Source organism: Nanorana parkeri, unplaced genomic scaffold (genome assembly GCF_000935625.1).
Source record: "Nanorana parkeri isolate BGI_ZX_2015 unplaced genomic scaffold, ASM93562v1 scaffold3069, whole genome shotgun sequence".
NCBI lineage: Eukaryota > Metazoa > Chordata > Amphibia > Anura > Dicroglossidae > Nanorana > Nanorana parkeri.
In genome coordinates, this window is record NW_017309337.1 from 55339 (window position 1) to 72741 (window position 17403).

Here is a 17403-nt window from a genome sequence, read left to right on the forward strand (position 1 = left end):
GCCAGAAAGGCTAGATTGGCGGAGGGCTACAGTGATGGTTGTCGCTCTGGAACTTTGTCCCACACAGGATCTCTGGAGCTCAGTCAGAATGACCATCGGGTTCTTGGTCATCTATCTTACTAAGGCCCTTTCCCCCCCGATTGCTCAGTTTGGCCGGGCCACTAGCTCTTGGAAGAGCCTTGGTTGTGTCAAACTTCTTCCATTTGAGAATTATGGAGGCCACTGTGCTCTTGGGAACCTCTAGTGAGCATTTTTTAAATGTATTTATTTAGCCTTCCCCAGATCTGTGCCTTGCTATAATCATGTCTCTGAGCTCTGCAAGCAATTCTCTCTGACCTCATGGCATTTGCTTTGATACAGTATGCATTGTCAGCTGTGAGGCCTTCTATAGAGAGGTGAGTGCCTTTCCTAATCATGTCCAATCAATTTAATTTACCACAGGTGGACTCCAAACAAGGTGTAGAAACATCTCCGCAATGATCAAGAGAAATGGGAGTCACTTGAGCTAAATTTCAAGTGTTGTTGCAAAGGGTCTAAATACTTATGCCAATGTGATATTTGTTTTTCCTTTTTCATACATTGCAAATATTTCTAAAATTCTTTTTTCCTTATGGGGTACTGACTGTAGATGAGAGAAAAAAAGAATGTAAACAACTGTAGTATCAGGCAGCAACATAACAAAATTGAAAAAAAGTGAAGGTGCTCCGAATACTTTCTGAATGCACTGTATGTTGTACTTCTAAAAGTTGGACACTGGTAAAAGGCAAAGCTGCTCCTAGTGCCTATGTTTCTTTCACATACTCATTAAACTAGCAAGCTGGATCAAGACGCTGAAGATTTCGTCTCTTTCCTTCATGATCATTGAGCAACAGCAGCTGGCAGTGTCATAACAGACCCCGAGATCCTGGAGCTTTACCCCAGCATCCAACATATAGTTTCATACAGGAGCCCCAAATCCTGAGGTTTACTGCAGCAGCTGCTGTTCCTTAGTGTCACACCAGACCATTTGATTTGGGAATTCACTGAAGCTTGTATTGCCTTACAAATGATTAGTAAACAATATTCTATCTAACCTAACCTTCTATAGGGACTGGAGGAGCTCTTATCTAAACCCATACCTTTTATATATCTACATACAGTAACGCCACTTGTTCACCACTTCCAATGCCATTTTCCCTGCTTGGTAACCTTTTGTTCCTCTCTAGGCAGGATGGAGTCTTTCATTACTTTGTTTCTTTGGGAGCCCCTTTTGTGGTGCACCTGTAACGCGAAGTAGACGAAGTCCGCACCAGAAAACTCTCCGTGGTGGGGAAATAATCCTTCAAACTGCATCCATGTATTATTTTTCTTCGTTTTGTGCACAAAAATGAGGGGAGCTGCACCTACAATTTGGTCTGAGCACAGCCCCCAAATGCATCTGCGCCTGGTCCTGTTAGCCTTCAGAACCAGGGCATCTCTGCGGCTGCTGATCCCAACAGTCTCTTCATTAAAGCGCAGTCAGCTCGGGACTTGCAGCTTAAAGGAAAACTATGGGGTTAGGGCTTTTCCCCATAGTTCTCCTTAGGGTAACGGGAGGACACAAACTAGCGTCCTCCCATCACCCTAAGCTCAGTATACCGCCAGCTACAGCTCGCGGTATACTGAGATGCCGCAGCTGAAGCGGATCCCGACAATTATGTCTGGATCCGCCCAGCTGTGTGAGTAACAGCTGGCTCTGCCTTTCTAGAGGGGGGAATCCAGCCACTCCCCTGTCACGGCAGAGAGCTGTGACAGGATCGAGAAGTGAGCGAACGCCGGTATGTGTTCGCTCACTTCCCGATCTACTGAGCCGACCTGTGACAGTCTCATTGTCACAGGTCGGCTAGAACTATGAAAGAACTATGTGAAAAGCACTCGCCTCATAGTTCTCCTTTTTAATGTACAGATTGACCAGCAAATCAAACCAGGGGAATGGGTTCTATATTAGCATATGTTCATATTTCTCATCAGTGGGGACCCCCATACTTGGATCTTATCAAGGGATTCTCTAGCACAAGGGCGCCCACAATTTTTCGTCTGGACATCTACTTTTCAAATGACAAGCTCAATGAGATCTACCAACGAAAAAACACCTGCATTCAGGGGCGGGAGGGTCTGTGGCAGTGCATTGAAGTCAACCGGCCCTCTCTGTTTCTATCTGCTGTCTCTTTTCTCACTTTCTCTGCTGTCTCTCTCCTGTCTGTCTTTTCTTACCTCCACTGCAGCAGCTTCCAAAGTCTCCTCTCCTTCCCGTCTGCGGCGTCTGACACATTCAGCCGCACGAGCACCGCGGGAGGACAGGACACAGGTCAGTGAGCCGATCGCGATCTTCCAGTGTTCGCTTTGCGATCTACTGGTAGATCGCGATCTACCTAGTGGGCACCCCTGCTCTAGCACATACAGCCAATGCTTTTTGTTACTATATGTACGGCATACTTTGATTTGTTTTCCCTCAAATCAAGCTACTTCCATGACTTCAAGGGAGGTAAGAAGAAGAAATGGCTAGAAGAAATTCCTACCATCGTAGTGGCTCTGGAGTTCCCAGGAAAATTGTGGTATTAGGACATAATAATTCTTATCAGACACCTCCTAACCTCTGTCTGTTAGGCCAGACTTTTTATTTGTATTCTATCCTTCCTCTGTCTCTGGTTATTAGTCTATTAGATGTTGTTATATTTACTATGCTTTTGGTGTTTAAAGTATCTTTTCAGCATGTCTATAATTGTAACTGAAAGGCCTTCGAATGGTGCGAGATCCCATAACTTCAAACCTAGAACCTTTTTAGTAGCTCAGGTTCTAGGTTGTCTCCCACCAATCAAACTTGCCCTTGAAGTTTTGTTTCAAGTCCTTTTTGTATTTTATTTCCTGGTCCACACCTTTGCACAGGGTGTTTCCACATTGATCCACCTTTTAAGTTTTCTGTGGCCCTATGACACCTTAACCCCTTCATGACTGAGGCCTTTTTTTCAATTTTTTGCACCCATGTTATATTCCACATTTTAGGCCTGAAAATGACTTAAAACCCCCAAACATTATATATTTTCTGAATGCCAAGACCGTATAGAACATAATGGTGGTAGTTGCAAATTTTGATGTTGCGCAATATTAGCGCAACTCCTTATTAAATCCCAACATTTAGTGAAAAAATTAATTAAATGCCCCAAAACACAACAAAATACCCATTTTTGTAATGAAATATAAAAGATGAGGTTACAACGAGTAAAACAATACCCAACATGCCCAGGTTACAAATTGCGTGCGTCTGTGAAACGGCGAAAAACTGCAGTACCCCAAAAAGTCCATAGAAGATGTTTTAAAAGCCCCCACAGGTCATCAATTTAGAGATACCCCAAAATACTGGCCCTAGAATTATTGCTCTCACTCCGGCGTGCCCGGTGATACTCAACATGTGTAGCGCGTTCGTCGTTTTCATATGTAGGCGCACCCGACGCGTGTTTACGTGGCGACGCGCGTGCTCACGGGGAACAGAGTCCCGGCGTCTGTTTAAACAGCCCCGATGCTGGCGACGTACACTGTACGTCGTCAGTCACGAAGGGGTTAACCTGGTTGTTTGCCCTTCAGGGTCTTCCTTTTGAGCCCTTACTTTGTCACAGAAGGTGGCCTATGTGGTTGCTATCACTTTGACTTAGATGGTGTCACATTTTCTCATTCTCCACAGGACAAGGTGGTCTTCCTTCCTCTACCTTCCTTTTTTCCAAACGTAACCTCTTTAGTTCATCTCATTGATGACATTATACTGCCCTCCTTTTTGTCCAACTCCTCATCCTAAGAAATGTTCCCTTCATTCCTTGGATCTCATGTGGGTGGATAGGATCTCTGTTCATGCTATTCTGGGTTTCCCAAGTGCCACTCTTGCATGCTGCATTCTCCATGTTCTAGCAAGGACTTATTTTAGTAAGAGGCAGAAGCCCTTAATGTGAATCGGCTATTCCACTTAAAAGTTGGCGTTGGTATAATCCTCTCCTTCCTGGTCCTCTCCTTGTTTTTGTACCATTCTTTATTCATGGCTGTGTTCTTAGGCAAAATTGTGATTGTGCCCACTCCCTTGGCTGAGACGCAACCTCTCGCATGAATGGTCTCAGGATGCTTTACTGTTTTCATGACACAAGACTGATGGTAGCGCTCACCTTTTCTTCTTCGGACAAGGTATTTTCTGGATGCCCAAAAAAATCGGAAAGGGGATTCATTAGAGAAAATTACTTTATCCCAGTCCTCAGCAGTCCAATTCCTGTATCTTTTGCAGAATATCAGTCTGTCCCTGATGTTTTTCCTGGACAGGTGGCTTCTTTGCTGCCCTTCTTGACACCATGCCATCCTCCAAAAGTCTTTGCCTCACTGTGCGTGCAGGTGCACTCACACCTGCTTGCTGCCATTCCTGGTGGTGCCCTGATCCCACAGCTGAATCAACTTTAGGAGACATTCCTGGTGCTTGCTGGACTTTCTTGGGCGCCTTGAAGCCACCTTCACAGCAATTGAACCTCTCTCCTTGACGTTCTTGATGATCCGATAAATGGTTGATTTTAGGTGCAATCTTAGTAGCAGCAATATCCTTGTCTGTGAATCCCTTTTTGTGCAAAGCAATGATGACTGCACGTGTTTCCTTGCAGGTAACCATGGTTAACAGAGGAAGAAAAATGATTTCAAGCACCACCCTCCTTTTTAAAGCTTCCAGTCTGTTCTAACTCAATCAGCATGACAGAGTGGTCTCCAGACTTGTCCTTGACAACACTGACACCTGTGTTAACAAGAGCAGCACTGACATGTCAGCTGGTCCTTTTGTGGCAGGGCTGAAATGCAGTTGAAAAGTTTTTTGGGGATTAAGTTAATATTCATGGCAAAGAGAGACTTTGCAATTGATCTGATCACTCTTCATAACATTCTGGAGTATATGCAAATTGCCATCATATAAACTGAAGCAGTAGACTTTGAACATTTATATTTGTGTCATATTACAAGATTTGACTCTGACCCGGACCAAAATCCAGAAAGTCTTGGATGCAAAGTATTTATCCTATAGAGTTCGGAGTAGGTTATATGAGCACGGTGACAAAAGTGGTTGATTATTGACTCGCTCTATCCGTAAACAAAGGACGTTGACTTATGTTCCTAAACTTCATTTGAATCAGCAGGGCGTGGTCCATCGTTCGGAACTCATAGTGGTGGAGTTTCAGGAGTTTTTCTCCCATCTTTATAACATGCAACCCCATCCGAACGTTCTGTCCTCCACCGATCGTGCGTCCGATTTACAGACTTACTTAGATGATACTACTCTACCCCATCTTCCATCTCAAGCCCTCCAGGCTCTGTGAGCCATTCTCTGACCTTGAACTTTTCCAGAGGCTCAAAATACTCCCGACGGGCAAAAGCCCTGAGCCAGGTGGCTTTACCACCAAGTTTTACCAGGGCTTTTTTTTTGGATCTTTTGGCGTTCCCTCTTAAGTCTTTCAATGCTAGCTCTCCACCCTGCCCCTTCCCTCGCCAATCCTTGGAAGCTCATGTGACTGTCTTGTCGAAACTGGACGAAGACCCGATGCATTGCAATAATTATCGCCCCCATCTCCTTGATCAACGTAGATCTTAACTCCTTAGTGACCGAGGCCTTTTTTTCATTTTTTTGTGTACATGTTATAATCTACATTTTAGGCCTGAAAATTACTTAAACTCCCAAACATTATATATTTTCTGAACGCTAAGACCCTGTAGGATACAATGGTGGCAGTTGCAAATGTTCATATTGCACCATATTAGCGCAACTCCTTATCAAACACCAACATTTTATGATGAATGCACTTAAATGCCCCAATCACAATAAAATACAATTTACAAAAATATATAAAAGATGAGGTTACAACAAGTAAATAGATACCTAATATGTGCAGGTTAAAAATTGTGTGCGACCGTGAAACTGCAACAAAATTCAGTACCCCAAAAATTCCATAGACGACGCTTTAAAAGCCCCCACATGTCATCAGTTTAGAGATGCGCATAAATATTGGCCCTGGTATTCCTGCTCTCTATGCGCGGTACTACCCAACATATGTAGCGCGATCATCGTTTTCATATGCAGGCGCACCCGACGCATGTTTACATAAAGACACGCGTGCTCGCTGGGTGTTTTTTTTATTTATTTTTACATTTATTACATATTTTTACATTTTTGTATTTATTTTTTACTTTACTTTTAATTGCTATCACATAGAGGGGCTTACAAGCCCCCCATGTGATAGCAGATGATGGTGACAGGTACTCTTGAATGTGATACTGGGGATCCAAAAGACCTCACACTTCAGATCACACTTCAATAGCTTATTGCTGGGCTTCAGGAGCCTGTTGTAAAACCAACAGTCGGCTTTACAAGTTTAAACGGAGTCCCGGCGGCTTTGTCTGTTTAAATGGGCCTGATGCCAGTGGCTTTCTATGCCGTCACTGGTCATGCCAAGATCCTAGCTACCAGATTGGCGGCTTTTATTCCAGCACTGATTCACAAAGATCAAATGGGATTTGTGCCCCAGCGTAGTGCCAAGGACAACGCTAAGCAGATGATCACTTTACTACATTATGGTCCATATACCCTCCAATTTGACAGACCTATACACTCAACTATGCCCCCTTACTACGATCCATGGAAGCCGAGCTTCTCTCATTGATGAATTTACATCACAGCTGGTTTGGTACAATTGCATTATTTGTTTAGAATGCATTTGCTCCCTCGCTGCCTCTACCTATTTCAAACTCTTCCCATAATCCTCCCTACTCAATTCTTTAGTCAGCTGCGATCAGTGGTCTTGCGCTATATTTGAAGGAATAAAAAGCTTAGGCTCCGGTATACAGTTTTAGTGAAGAAAAAGTAAAATGGTGGGGCTGCTCTTCTGGATTTAGTCGTATAACGGGGCTAATCATTTATCTAATTTGCTTTATCGGTTTGATTTTCGCGACCCTGCATCCTGGGTTCTCCTTGAGCTCAACCTTTCTCCTGTCCCACTAACTAATCTCCATGGCTCTCGACCTCTGAGCTCTGACTTGCCCTTTTTCATGACCTTGGTCCTACGGGTATGGAATTCTATGATGCATACATATAATTGTCTACGTTCCAGGATCCTATGACTCCTGTTTTGGCTCCTCCTGATTTTTCTCTAGGATGTGGAGTTTGTACTTTCCTTTGCTGGGGGGCTGATGCACCCTCTTGTCTTTCAGGGCATCTCTGGTAGTGCCTTGAAGTCCCTTTCCCTACTTTTTAGCCCTGACCTTCCACCACGTAATTCTTGGTTTGCCCACCTTCAGCTTCAACATTTTCTGAAGATTCTATCCACTTCTGGACATCTCTATAGATCCCTCACCCCTTTTGAGTGATAATGCGCATCTGGCGAAACGCCTCCGCATCTTGTCTCCTTTCTATAGAACTCCTTTATTTTAGTGGATTGTGAGGAATCACTGTACTTTTTTCTTTTGTCTGCTGGGGAGTGGGATGTGGTCCTTTTTCTAAGGAGGACAGGTTTAAGTGGTTTTGCTTTACACATAAATTGAGTATGTCTTCCTTGGTTCAGGAGCGCAATTTCAAGCTACTGACCCGATGGTATAGGGCTACGGTTCAGATGCACCAAATGTATATTTCCTATCCTACGACATGTTGAAGATGCCTGGGTGAGGTGGGGTACCCTGACTCTCACATTTGGTGGAGTTGCCCACTGATTCTGCCCTATTGGCGAGCCATCTTGCACGTTTACTCGAAGGTTACATCTAAGTGCAGTTCATATTGCCTCAAATGGCTATATTGTCTATCTTTCCGGGCCCCATCTCTAAATTAAAGAACTCCCTTCTTTGCTTCTTTTTATCAATAGTAAACCATAGTTCTCATACCTAGGCATTGGAATTCCCCAGTCAGTCGCGGAGTGGACTGCGGAACTGTGCCGCTTAACGAGATTTGAGGAATTGGTAGCCAAGCGGGCCGACCACTCTGATGTTTTCTTATGCAGATGGATGCCCTGGATTTTGTTTTATGGATTCTGGGGAATTTCGGACCCTCAAGTGAGCTCATTTCCACTTTTTGATAAGATGGTGAGACACAGGGAATCACAGTTGTGAACCTTTTTTAGTCGTGATGATGACGGTGGGGTTGACACCCCTCTCCCTTCCCTTTTTTTTTTTTTTTTTTCCTTTTTTTCTCTTTTTCTCCTTTATCTCTGTTAGCTCTTTTTTTCCTCTTCCTTTCATATGTTTCTCCTTCCTCTTCTTAACTTGATGTTCGTTCTGTTTGTGTGTTCCTGTGGATTTCTGATGGACAGCACTGGGGACTATTCCCCTGTTTGCCCCAAGTGTGGTTCTATCAATGTGTGATGCCCCCTATACTGCATAAGGACAATGGAGGGCTGTTGGTAATACCATCCCCGTATCTAGGGGAGGTGTCACATGAAAGATGAATTGAGTTATGGCTCTATTTACTTGTGGTGTATTATATGTTTGCAACAGCAACGGGGATCCTCAGTTACTTTTTCAGGTCTTTATGCTTATGTGCCTTTTGACATGTTTACTGTATGTTTTGTATATGCTGAAAAGCTGTTGTAAAATGTTTTTTTTTATAAAACTTACTTTTGCAGAAATGAATGGGTTTTCTAAACCTGGCAAATAACAATTTTTCTTTCATATGGCCATTGCAACTGTATTCAGTTTGTAAACAGAGTTTTTCCTAGAACTCTATCAAATTTTGCTGTAACTATCTGAATTGCAACACTGATTTTTAAAAAAGGCAGAACGTTCCACATGGCACTCAGTTTAAAAGTGCACCGAAGTAGCTTATTTCAGTATCTACAGAACCTATGCAGTTTAAGATCTGCTGTAAATTTTTCCAAACTCCTTGCAATATGTGCAGAAGTCGATTTTTTTCCCCCCAAAAAAATTGGAGGGACATTAACCCCTTCGTGACTGACGACGTACAGTGTACGTCGCCAGCATCGGGGCTGTTTAAACAGACTCCCGGCGACTTTTGTTTAAACTTGTAGAGCCGACTGTCGGCTTTACAACAGTTAAAATCAGCAGTTTTAAATATAGGGTTTATTGAGTTATCATTTCTGCACTGCAGAGGTTAACTTGCTATTTAATGCTGTCCTTAATGACAAGCAGTCTGTGAGATAACTACAGACAATTGCCAAGATGTGACCTCCAGTATGTTCAGTACTATGTGCGTTTTTAATATGATATTTTAAAAGATTAACACTACCAAAAAAAACTGACATTTCAATTTTAAATGGCTGCAGAGTGGTTGCATCGCTTACCTGCTTCTCTCAGATACTCATCTCACCTGAACTAGGCACTAGGTTTTCACTGCTGAAGTAATTGACGGATGCAGAAAGCTAAGGAGTAAAATATTCCTTTGAACAAAAATTGTTCTGGGTTAAGTATCTTTTTTGGTGGTGATTAATATTTTGTTATAAAACAAAGTAGCATCTACAGTATCTCTCAGAAGTGAGTACACCCCTCAAATTTTTGTAAATATTTTATTATATCATTTCATGTGACGACACAGAAGAAATGACACTTTGCTACAATGTAAAGTAGTGAGTGTACAGCTTGTATATCAGTGTACATTTGCTGTCCCCTCAAAATAACTCAACACACAGCCATTAATGTCTAAACCGCTGGCAACAAAAGTGAGAACACCCCTAAGTGAAAATGTCCAAATTGGGCCCAATTAGCCATTTTCCCTCCCACCCAGCAATAATACATTATACAGGCTGCCTAATATATTATTGCTGGGATTAGGTGTTCCTCTATAGCTGCTGGTGTTCTGCAGTGTGCGGTTGTATTATACAATGCAGAACACCATGTACAATACAATACAATGCAATGCAGAATACCAATGTATAATACACCGGCACACTGCTGAACACCAGCAGCTATAGAGAAACAACAAATCCCAGCAATAATACATTATACAGGCTGTTTAATGTATTATTGCTGGAATATGTTGTTCCTCTATAGCTGCTGGTGTTCTACAGTGTGCCGCTTTTTTTTTTCTAAAACGGGAAACATTAAAACAGGTCCCCCTTACCTGTTTCTGAACCCTTGTAAGTCGCTGCAGCTGCGGGCGTGTGTCCGGCTTGTGCGGTGGCCGGGTACGCGGCGTGGCGTGCATAGCGTAACTCGTGTATGGAGCGGCGAACAGGCGGGCGTAAGTGGGAAATGTAAATTTTAGCCGACGAATCGACAATGGAAACCGCTGACAACGCTTTCCATCGTCGATTTTAATCGACTTAATCTAATAATTGTTGCAGCTCTACAGAATACCAATTTATAATACACCGGCACACTGCTGAACACCAGCAGCTATAGAGGAACACCAAATCCCAGCAATAATACATTATAAAGGGTGTTTAATGTATTATTGCTGGGATTTGGTGTTCCTCTATAACTGCTAATGTTCGGCAGTGTGCCGCTTTAAAAAAAAAACAGGAGACATTAAAAAGCTCCTGGCCGATCTCGACTTACCTTGAATGACCGTGTTGTCGGCAGGCAGCGGCGTTGTCGGCAGGCAGCGGCGAGTCGGGAAGCTCACCAGCAGGAGAGGCCAGGCGCATGTCCTCAGCGTGGGTGTGGCATAATCGGCGTGATTGGGTTTACCGGCGTAGGCGTTGCGCGAGCGTCGGTTACGCGTGAGCGTTGTAACCGACGTGGGCGTGGCGTGAGCGGCGAGCTGGAAATTTGAATTTTAGCCAACGAATCAACGATGGAAAACGTTGACAACTTTTTCCATCGTCGATTTTAATCGAATAATTGTTTCAGCTCTACTGTATAAGACTTGCATCATCAGAGAACTGTCTGGCGCACACACTCACTAGAACCATATTCTGTTATTGCACCGTATAGAGCTATTAGAGTGCACATTTTCCCATGTATTTGTTTTCTGAGAGTCTGTTGGTATCCCCAACACTTAACACCAGCCTGAATACTTAATGCGACTGTAACTACAGGGCCAAAATGGCAAAAAATGTGATACCTGTAAAAGAATGTGGCACTATACTTAGCTTTTCCGGAACATGCTGCAAGTATGTGACTTGTCGGATGAGTCAAAATACCTGTTTTCCCCCTCCACACATAGTGGTTTCTTCCTACAGGCTCATACATCCTGTAGTTGTGTATAAGCTGGTGGAGAGGGAGAAGCAGCTATTCACACACTAGGAGGTGTAAAATACATGCAGCAGTTGGGGAGCAGCATTTCAAATCACAGGTGGCTGGAAAGGTAAGTATAATGAGTCTTAATTTTTTGTTGTTTTGACCCTATAGGGTTACTTTTAACCTTTCCGGGGGGAAATTTTTACTATTAACCCTCTCTAACACATAACATAACTGTAAATAACCCCTAATATTAATTTATCCCCTTTCTGCAACATAATCATCTTATCTTATGCTGGATCAAAACGATTGACAAATTGATGCCCATCCTGTACCCCAACCCTCTAGAAAAGTAAATTGGAATTCTCAGTGGACATGCTGTGATTCTGTACTGTGTACCCAGCTGGGCTACCCTGAGTGCAGACCCAGAAATGTCTACAATTGTGTGTAGATGCTCCTTGGTTTGCAAATGGATCAATAAATAGAGGGGGTTTGTCTGTTTTATACCTTTTTTTTATTAAGCATGGTATTTTTTTGAACATCCATTTTAGGTGGGTGAAGATTACAGAAACTTTATCCTAAAGCCTGGAGGATCGCTAGATGCTATTGAAATGCTACGTAACTTCCTTGGCCGTGACCCGAAGCAGGAAGCATTCCTTGAGAGCAAAGGACTGACCAGTCTGTCATGACTAGTGGCTTCTACCTACTAGTAAACTGGCATGCAAACACCACACAAGATTTGAATTATTCCAGTTATTAGGATAGTTGAATAGGGACTTCCAAATGGTTAGTTTTTTTGCACATCAAGCTAACAATTGCTGTATGCAGGTATTCCCTATATACTCAGTGGCAGAACTTGTGAATGCATTTTGAAAATTGTAAACAATGTGCTCTTGTTACAAATCATGAAACTTCAATTTTTTGTATACTTTTGAATCATAGGAAAACAATTAAATATGTTTTTAACCATCCATCTACTCTTCATCTCTTTAACACAGAGAGAACCAGATTTGGTCAACACTCTACTTACCTACTTGAAATAGGGTTCTATGAATCATTACCACTGTGGAATTACATGTGCCTATCTAAATAAATGATTTGATCCCAGTGTTTCTTCCTTTTTTGTTTTTTTTTGTTCTGATTTGACTGATATACTTGTGTTTAAACCTTGTCAGCATTCTGTTTTTATCATTGCAACTCCAGCAATGTGAAAAGTTATTAGACTTAAAGTGTACCTGTGCCCAGACTATGAACAATAACTGTTTACACATTCTTAACGAGCAGTAAAAAAAAAAAAAAAGCTTTAAAACAAGACCTTTCTAGCTGCTATAAATGGGAAGTTATTGATGCTCAAAGATCACCAGAAAGACTCTTGACATCCAGTTTTTGTTTGGTTTTTAACCGCTTTGAAACATCTGTGTGTTTACATTGGAGGGCTGTCAGCCTGCCAAGATCACATATAAAAAGCTAAGATTTCAGTGCCTGTATTGTGAATTTTGAAAGTAATTCACAATGCCTGTGCATACGTAGTTGAAGGCTTGTTTTTAAAGTGCTTCTACTGCTTGTTCAGAGTACTTTACTGTGTATGATCTGGGCATAGGCTCATATTAAACATAGCAATTATTTCTCCAATTGCCTGTCTGCGGCTGCCCGGTGTTTGTTGCAGTGGCGTGGGTTCTTGTTCTGACTTCGAGTGGAGCCGCACGCTTTAAGCCTCGTTCTGGGCGCGCAGCCTCATTTCCGGCTCTGATGTCACTTCCGTTGCGCTCTGCATGCTGATGCTGCAGCGGGCGCAGCCCTTCGGGCGGTTTTTCTGAGCCAGAAATGGTTTGGGGGAACACCGCGGCTGCCTAGATGAAGGAAGACGGCAGGCAGGCGAGTGTGGCGTCTAAAGCCAAGGGGCTGGTAAGGAGGTTAAGCAAACGTTAGGCCTCTTTCTGAGGCATTAGATGGGCCTGTATCAGATGTGGAAAGTTGCCCCTCTAGACATCTGTTCCCATTAGAAGAAATGTATTATTATTATTAGTCAATCTATGCTACTGAACAAACTCCCAGATCCTCCACAAGCCATTTTAGTTAAGGATAGAGTGTACAGGGGTTTGCTGGAAACGCAGGGTAGAGTTTTTCCTATATACCAGTCAGTTAAGTACTTCTGGGGAATGGATGGAGCCAGAGCGTAAGCTCCTATATTTTAGATCTTGGAAAAGATAGTTTTCCTTTAGCACAGAGGACGATAACAGATATTTTAAGTGTCCAAAATTAGATGCTCCATTAGCTCAGTTTTCAAGGAAGGCTGATCTTTCATTTGAGGATGCTGGTAATATAAGGGATCAAATGGACCGGAAGGCGGAAGCCCCTTTTACGTAAGGCTTGGGATGCTAATGCGGCATCTATGGCACTAGCTGTTGCTGCCACTTGCTAGAAACATGGATTTATGGTTGGAAAGAGTATCCAAACCTCTCCAGCAGAACAGATTTTGGAATCCTTTCAGTAGTTGGTAAGGCAGTGGCCTGTCTGGCTGATGCTTCAGCAGAATTGGTTAGTGCCTGTGCTAGGTCTGGGGCTAAATTCTAAATTCTGCCAGACGTACCATTTGGTTAAAGTCCTGAGAGGGAGGTGGGTCTTCAAAGGCTAGACTCTGTGGGTTGCCCTTTGAAAGAAAGTTAGTGTTTGGGGATGAGGTACTTGCCAGATCATCAGAGCAGGGTAAAACATTTCCTGAAAAGAAGTTTCGCAATTAGGGATGTTCAAATAGCAAGTACCATACTCGGTACAAATACAGATACTTTTCCAGCTCCAAAACCAGACTAGAGAAAAATTCAAAAGTTAGGAGGCAGCTGTAATTTTTAAGGAGCATACGGGGCTCATGGGATTTGTGCATCCATGTTTTTTAATGTGTGATATACATTTTGTTTTAATTTATTTTTTTTATATATAAAGGATGCACAGATACCATTTGTGAGGTACAACAGAGATTAGGGTGGATTCTGAACATAGAAAAAATCCTACCCAATCCATGGTTTTCTAAGGGAAAAAATTAGATTGTTGGAGGTCATGACATCAGCTATTCCAGCTTTGGATTGGGCTCAACTACATGCAAAAACATTACAAATTTTCCTGTTGTCCCAATGGGACAGGAAAAAGGAGGCCATGGACTTCAGAGTTCAGCTCCCGACAGAGCTCTCTGTTGGTAGTTCCAAAGAGGCTGCAAGAAGGCAGGTTGTGATACCAAATTAGTCAAGACAGGGCCACCACGGACACAAGCTCTTGGAGCTGGGGGGCCCATGCCCAGGGACTTCAGGCTCAAGGGCCTTGGCCGCAAGAAGTGAGCAGGGCATCATCAAATATTAGGGAGCTTTCGGCAGTGCGGGAGGCATTGTTAGCGGGAGATTCAGATTTTTTCAGACAACTCCAGAGTGGCTTATTTGACTCCTCTGGGTGGCACCAGATCTCCAGGCCTATTAGCAGTGGCTCAGCAGATTCTTCTCTGGGCAGAGGTCTATCTCGGCTGTGCACATAAGAGGTCAGTACAATGTGAAGGTAGACTTCTTAAGTTGGAGACCTATTCACCACGAGTGGGGACTGAAGCTAGAGGTTGTCAATCTGATAGTCTACAAGTGGGGTCAGATAAAAGGATATAGATTTGTTTACAAGCAAGGAAAACGGGAAAGTAAGAGCTTTCTTTTCAAGAGGAAGGGAAGGGGTCTCATTGGGCATAGATGCTCTAGCTCAAGATTGTGTTTTCAACCTAGGTTATGCTTTTCCTCCTCTGTCCTTGATCCCTCGGATTTTACTAAAGTTGAATCAGGTGAGATGTTTTCTCATACGGCTAGCTCCTTGGTGGCCAACAGCAGCTGGTTCTCTGCCCTTCAGAGACGATCAGTTTATCACCCTTGGGAGCTCCCGTCCAGGAGGAAGCTTCTCTTTCAAGGGCCAGTTCTACATCCAAACCTTTTTCGGTTGACTGCCTGGTTCTTGAAAAGGAGGTTGTTTAAAAAAAAAAAAGAAGGGTTGTTTGGACAAAGTGGTAGATACTCTCCTTTCCAGTAGGAAGTTGGTGACTAGGAAAATCTACAGTAAGATGTGGAATATTTTTTTTCTTCTTGGTGTTTACGTAAGAACGTTTGTTTCTCTTTCGGTTTTGGGGATTTTTAGATTTCCTACAAGAAGGGTTTGATAAAAGTCTAGCCAGTCATCTTTTTGTTGCTTTTTTTGGGGGAAAAAAGGGGGCCTACAGGCTCCTAGAGCCTCTATAGCCTGGTGTAAAAGGCAGGCTATTGCTTATGTTTATCAATCAGAAGGTGCCTAAGTCAGTAAGGGCCCATTCTACTAAGTCTCTAGCCACTTCATGGGCAGAGAGAGCTGGGGTTTCGGTGGAACAAATTGCAGAGTCGCTGTCTGGTCAAGACAGGACACCTTCGCCAGACACTAGAGTGGAAGTTCTGTCACAGCAAGACCTAGTGTTAGTCGGTGGTCACGTCCTGATAAGGTAGGTTTGTTGATGTGCTAACAAATCCTTTGTTAGACTTACCGGTAAAGGTATTTCTGAGAATCTTCCAGGACAGCAAGCCTACTTTCGAACCCAATCTATGTCTGATGGTGTTTTCATTGAATGTTGGTTCATTTCCCTTATGCACTGGTGGAGGTAGTGTAATTTTAGCTCAACTGAGGGATGAGGGGTATGGGAGGGATTTTTAAAGTCTGTTCAATTGTGTTTCTTGTAGAAGGAGGAGACAATCATCTCTCAGGTTGCCGTCCTGGAAGATTCTCAGAAATACTGTTACCGGCTAAGTCCTAATTAATAATTTCCACATCCATGAATTGTGTTTGGCAGCACACAGGTACAGGGAAGGCATGTTGTTAAAAAAACATTAAAAACATAGTTTCTGCCACATTACTATTTTCAGCTCTCATTGGCTCTTAACCTGAAAAGAATAATCATTATGGCTATACTTTTTTTTCTTCTTTACTATGGGGGCGCTTCGGGAAAATATCAGGAGTCTCAGCACTTATGAATGGAAATCACTCGGTACAGAGGCTTCCCATCCATCACAAACTGGTGATAGTAAAAATATTTACCATCATCCAGTTAAGAATGGGTAGAAGCCTCTGTAGTGGGCGCTTCTCCATTCAGAAACTCATGAAAGACGCCTGGAATTTTTGTTAATGGCTGTCTTCAGCGCCTTGTCAGCTGCTGATGACGGCTTTTAATTTACAGCGGACTGTTGGGGGGACCCTTCTGATATAAGTTCATGGTCACTATAGCTGTAAGCCTTACGTTGATGGCAGCGAAAGGGTTAAATGGTTTGTTGTCTAGTCTATACAAAAAACACAATCATTTACAGTCATCCAATGAATACTTGATTTACATGCTTTCAAGTATCAGTTTAAATTTGGGCTTGATTAAAGTATATGTCAAGACAAAAAACAGTAGTGCAATACTTGCCCATTTCCCTGTGTTTTTTTCCTTTTAAACCTGGAAAATACCTTTTTTATGATTTGCCAGAAATGCACTTAGCTCCTAATTGGTTTGAGCTTAGTGGTGTAAGCCTGCCTGGTTGTTTTGCTAAAATACTCCATTCACCCACTGTCTTCATATCCAAAGCATAGGCACTAATTGCTCTCTAATCCCAATATAAAAAGTTATTGGGCTAAAAACTCCCTTTCAGATAACACAGGAAGTATGCAGAGGACACAGAACAGCTATGAGTTTCTGACACGATTGCTGTTGTTTTACTTGGACATTGTGTTTTGCAACATATAAAATCTTTCAGTGGACCAGGTTCAAATATGAGAAATTTATTGTTGGGGTTTACATACATTTTAACCCCTTCATGACTGAGGCCCTTTTTTCAATTTTTGCACCCATGTTATATTCCACATTTTAGGCCTGAAAATGATGTAAAACCCCCCAACATTATATATTTTCTGAATGCCAAGACCCTATAGAATAAAATGGTGGTAGTTGAAAATGTTTATGAGGTTAAGGTCTGTTTTAGATTCAGTATAATATAATTATTTCAACATTCCTGGAAAATGTTTTTTTTATTTCGTTGTCTCCTTTTCTATCTGATGGTCTAGATCCAAGGTTAAGACCTGTTGCTGGTGCAGAACAAGTGGTAATTGTACTCTTGAGTGCTTCTATCCATGAGGAGTGTTTACAGCTTTGAACAGTCGCCTGGCACTCTCTGCATGTGCTTATATAAATAAATGACCCTAGGGACATGTCATCTGAGTGACACTGCGGTTATTTTGGAT

General features: G+C 42.6%; 1 protein-coding gene across 1 annotated transcript in view; it reads left to right on the top strand.

The window, feature by feature from the left end:
• Positions 1 to 12253, top strand: part of LOC108802730 (thimet oligopeptidase-like) — a 61999-nt gene extending 49746 nt beyond the window's left edge. The window contains exon 13 of the mRNA XM_018574584.1: positions 11697 to 12253. Coding sequence (XP_018430086.1) covers positions 11697 to 11834 — 138 coding nt within the window. The 3' untranslated portion in view covers positions 11835 to 12253. The remainder of the gene's footprint in view (positions 1 to 11696) is intronic.
• Positions 12254 to 17403: the final 5150 nt, after the last annotated feature.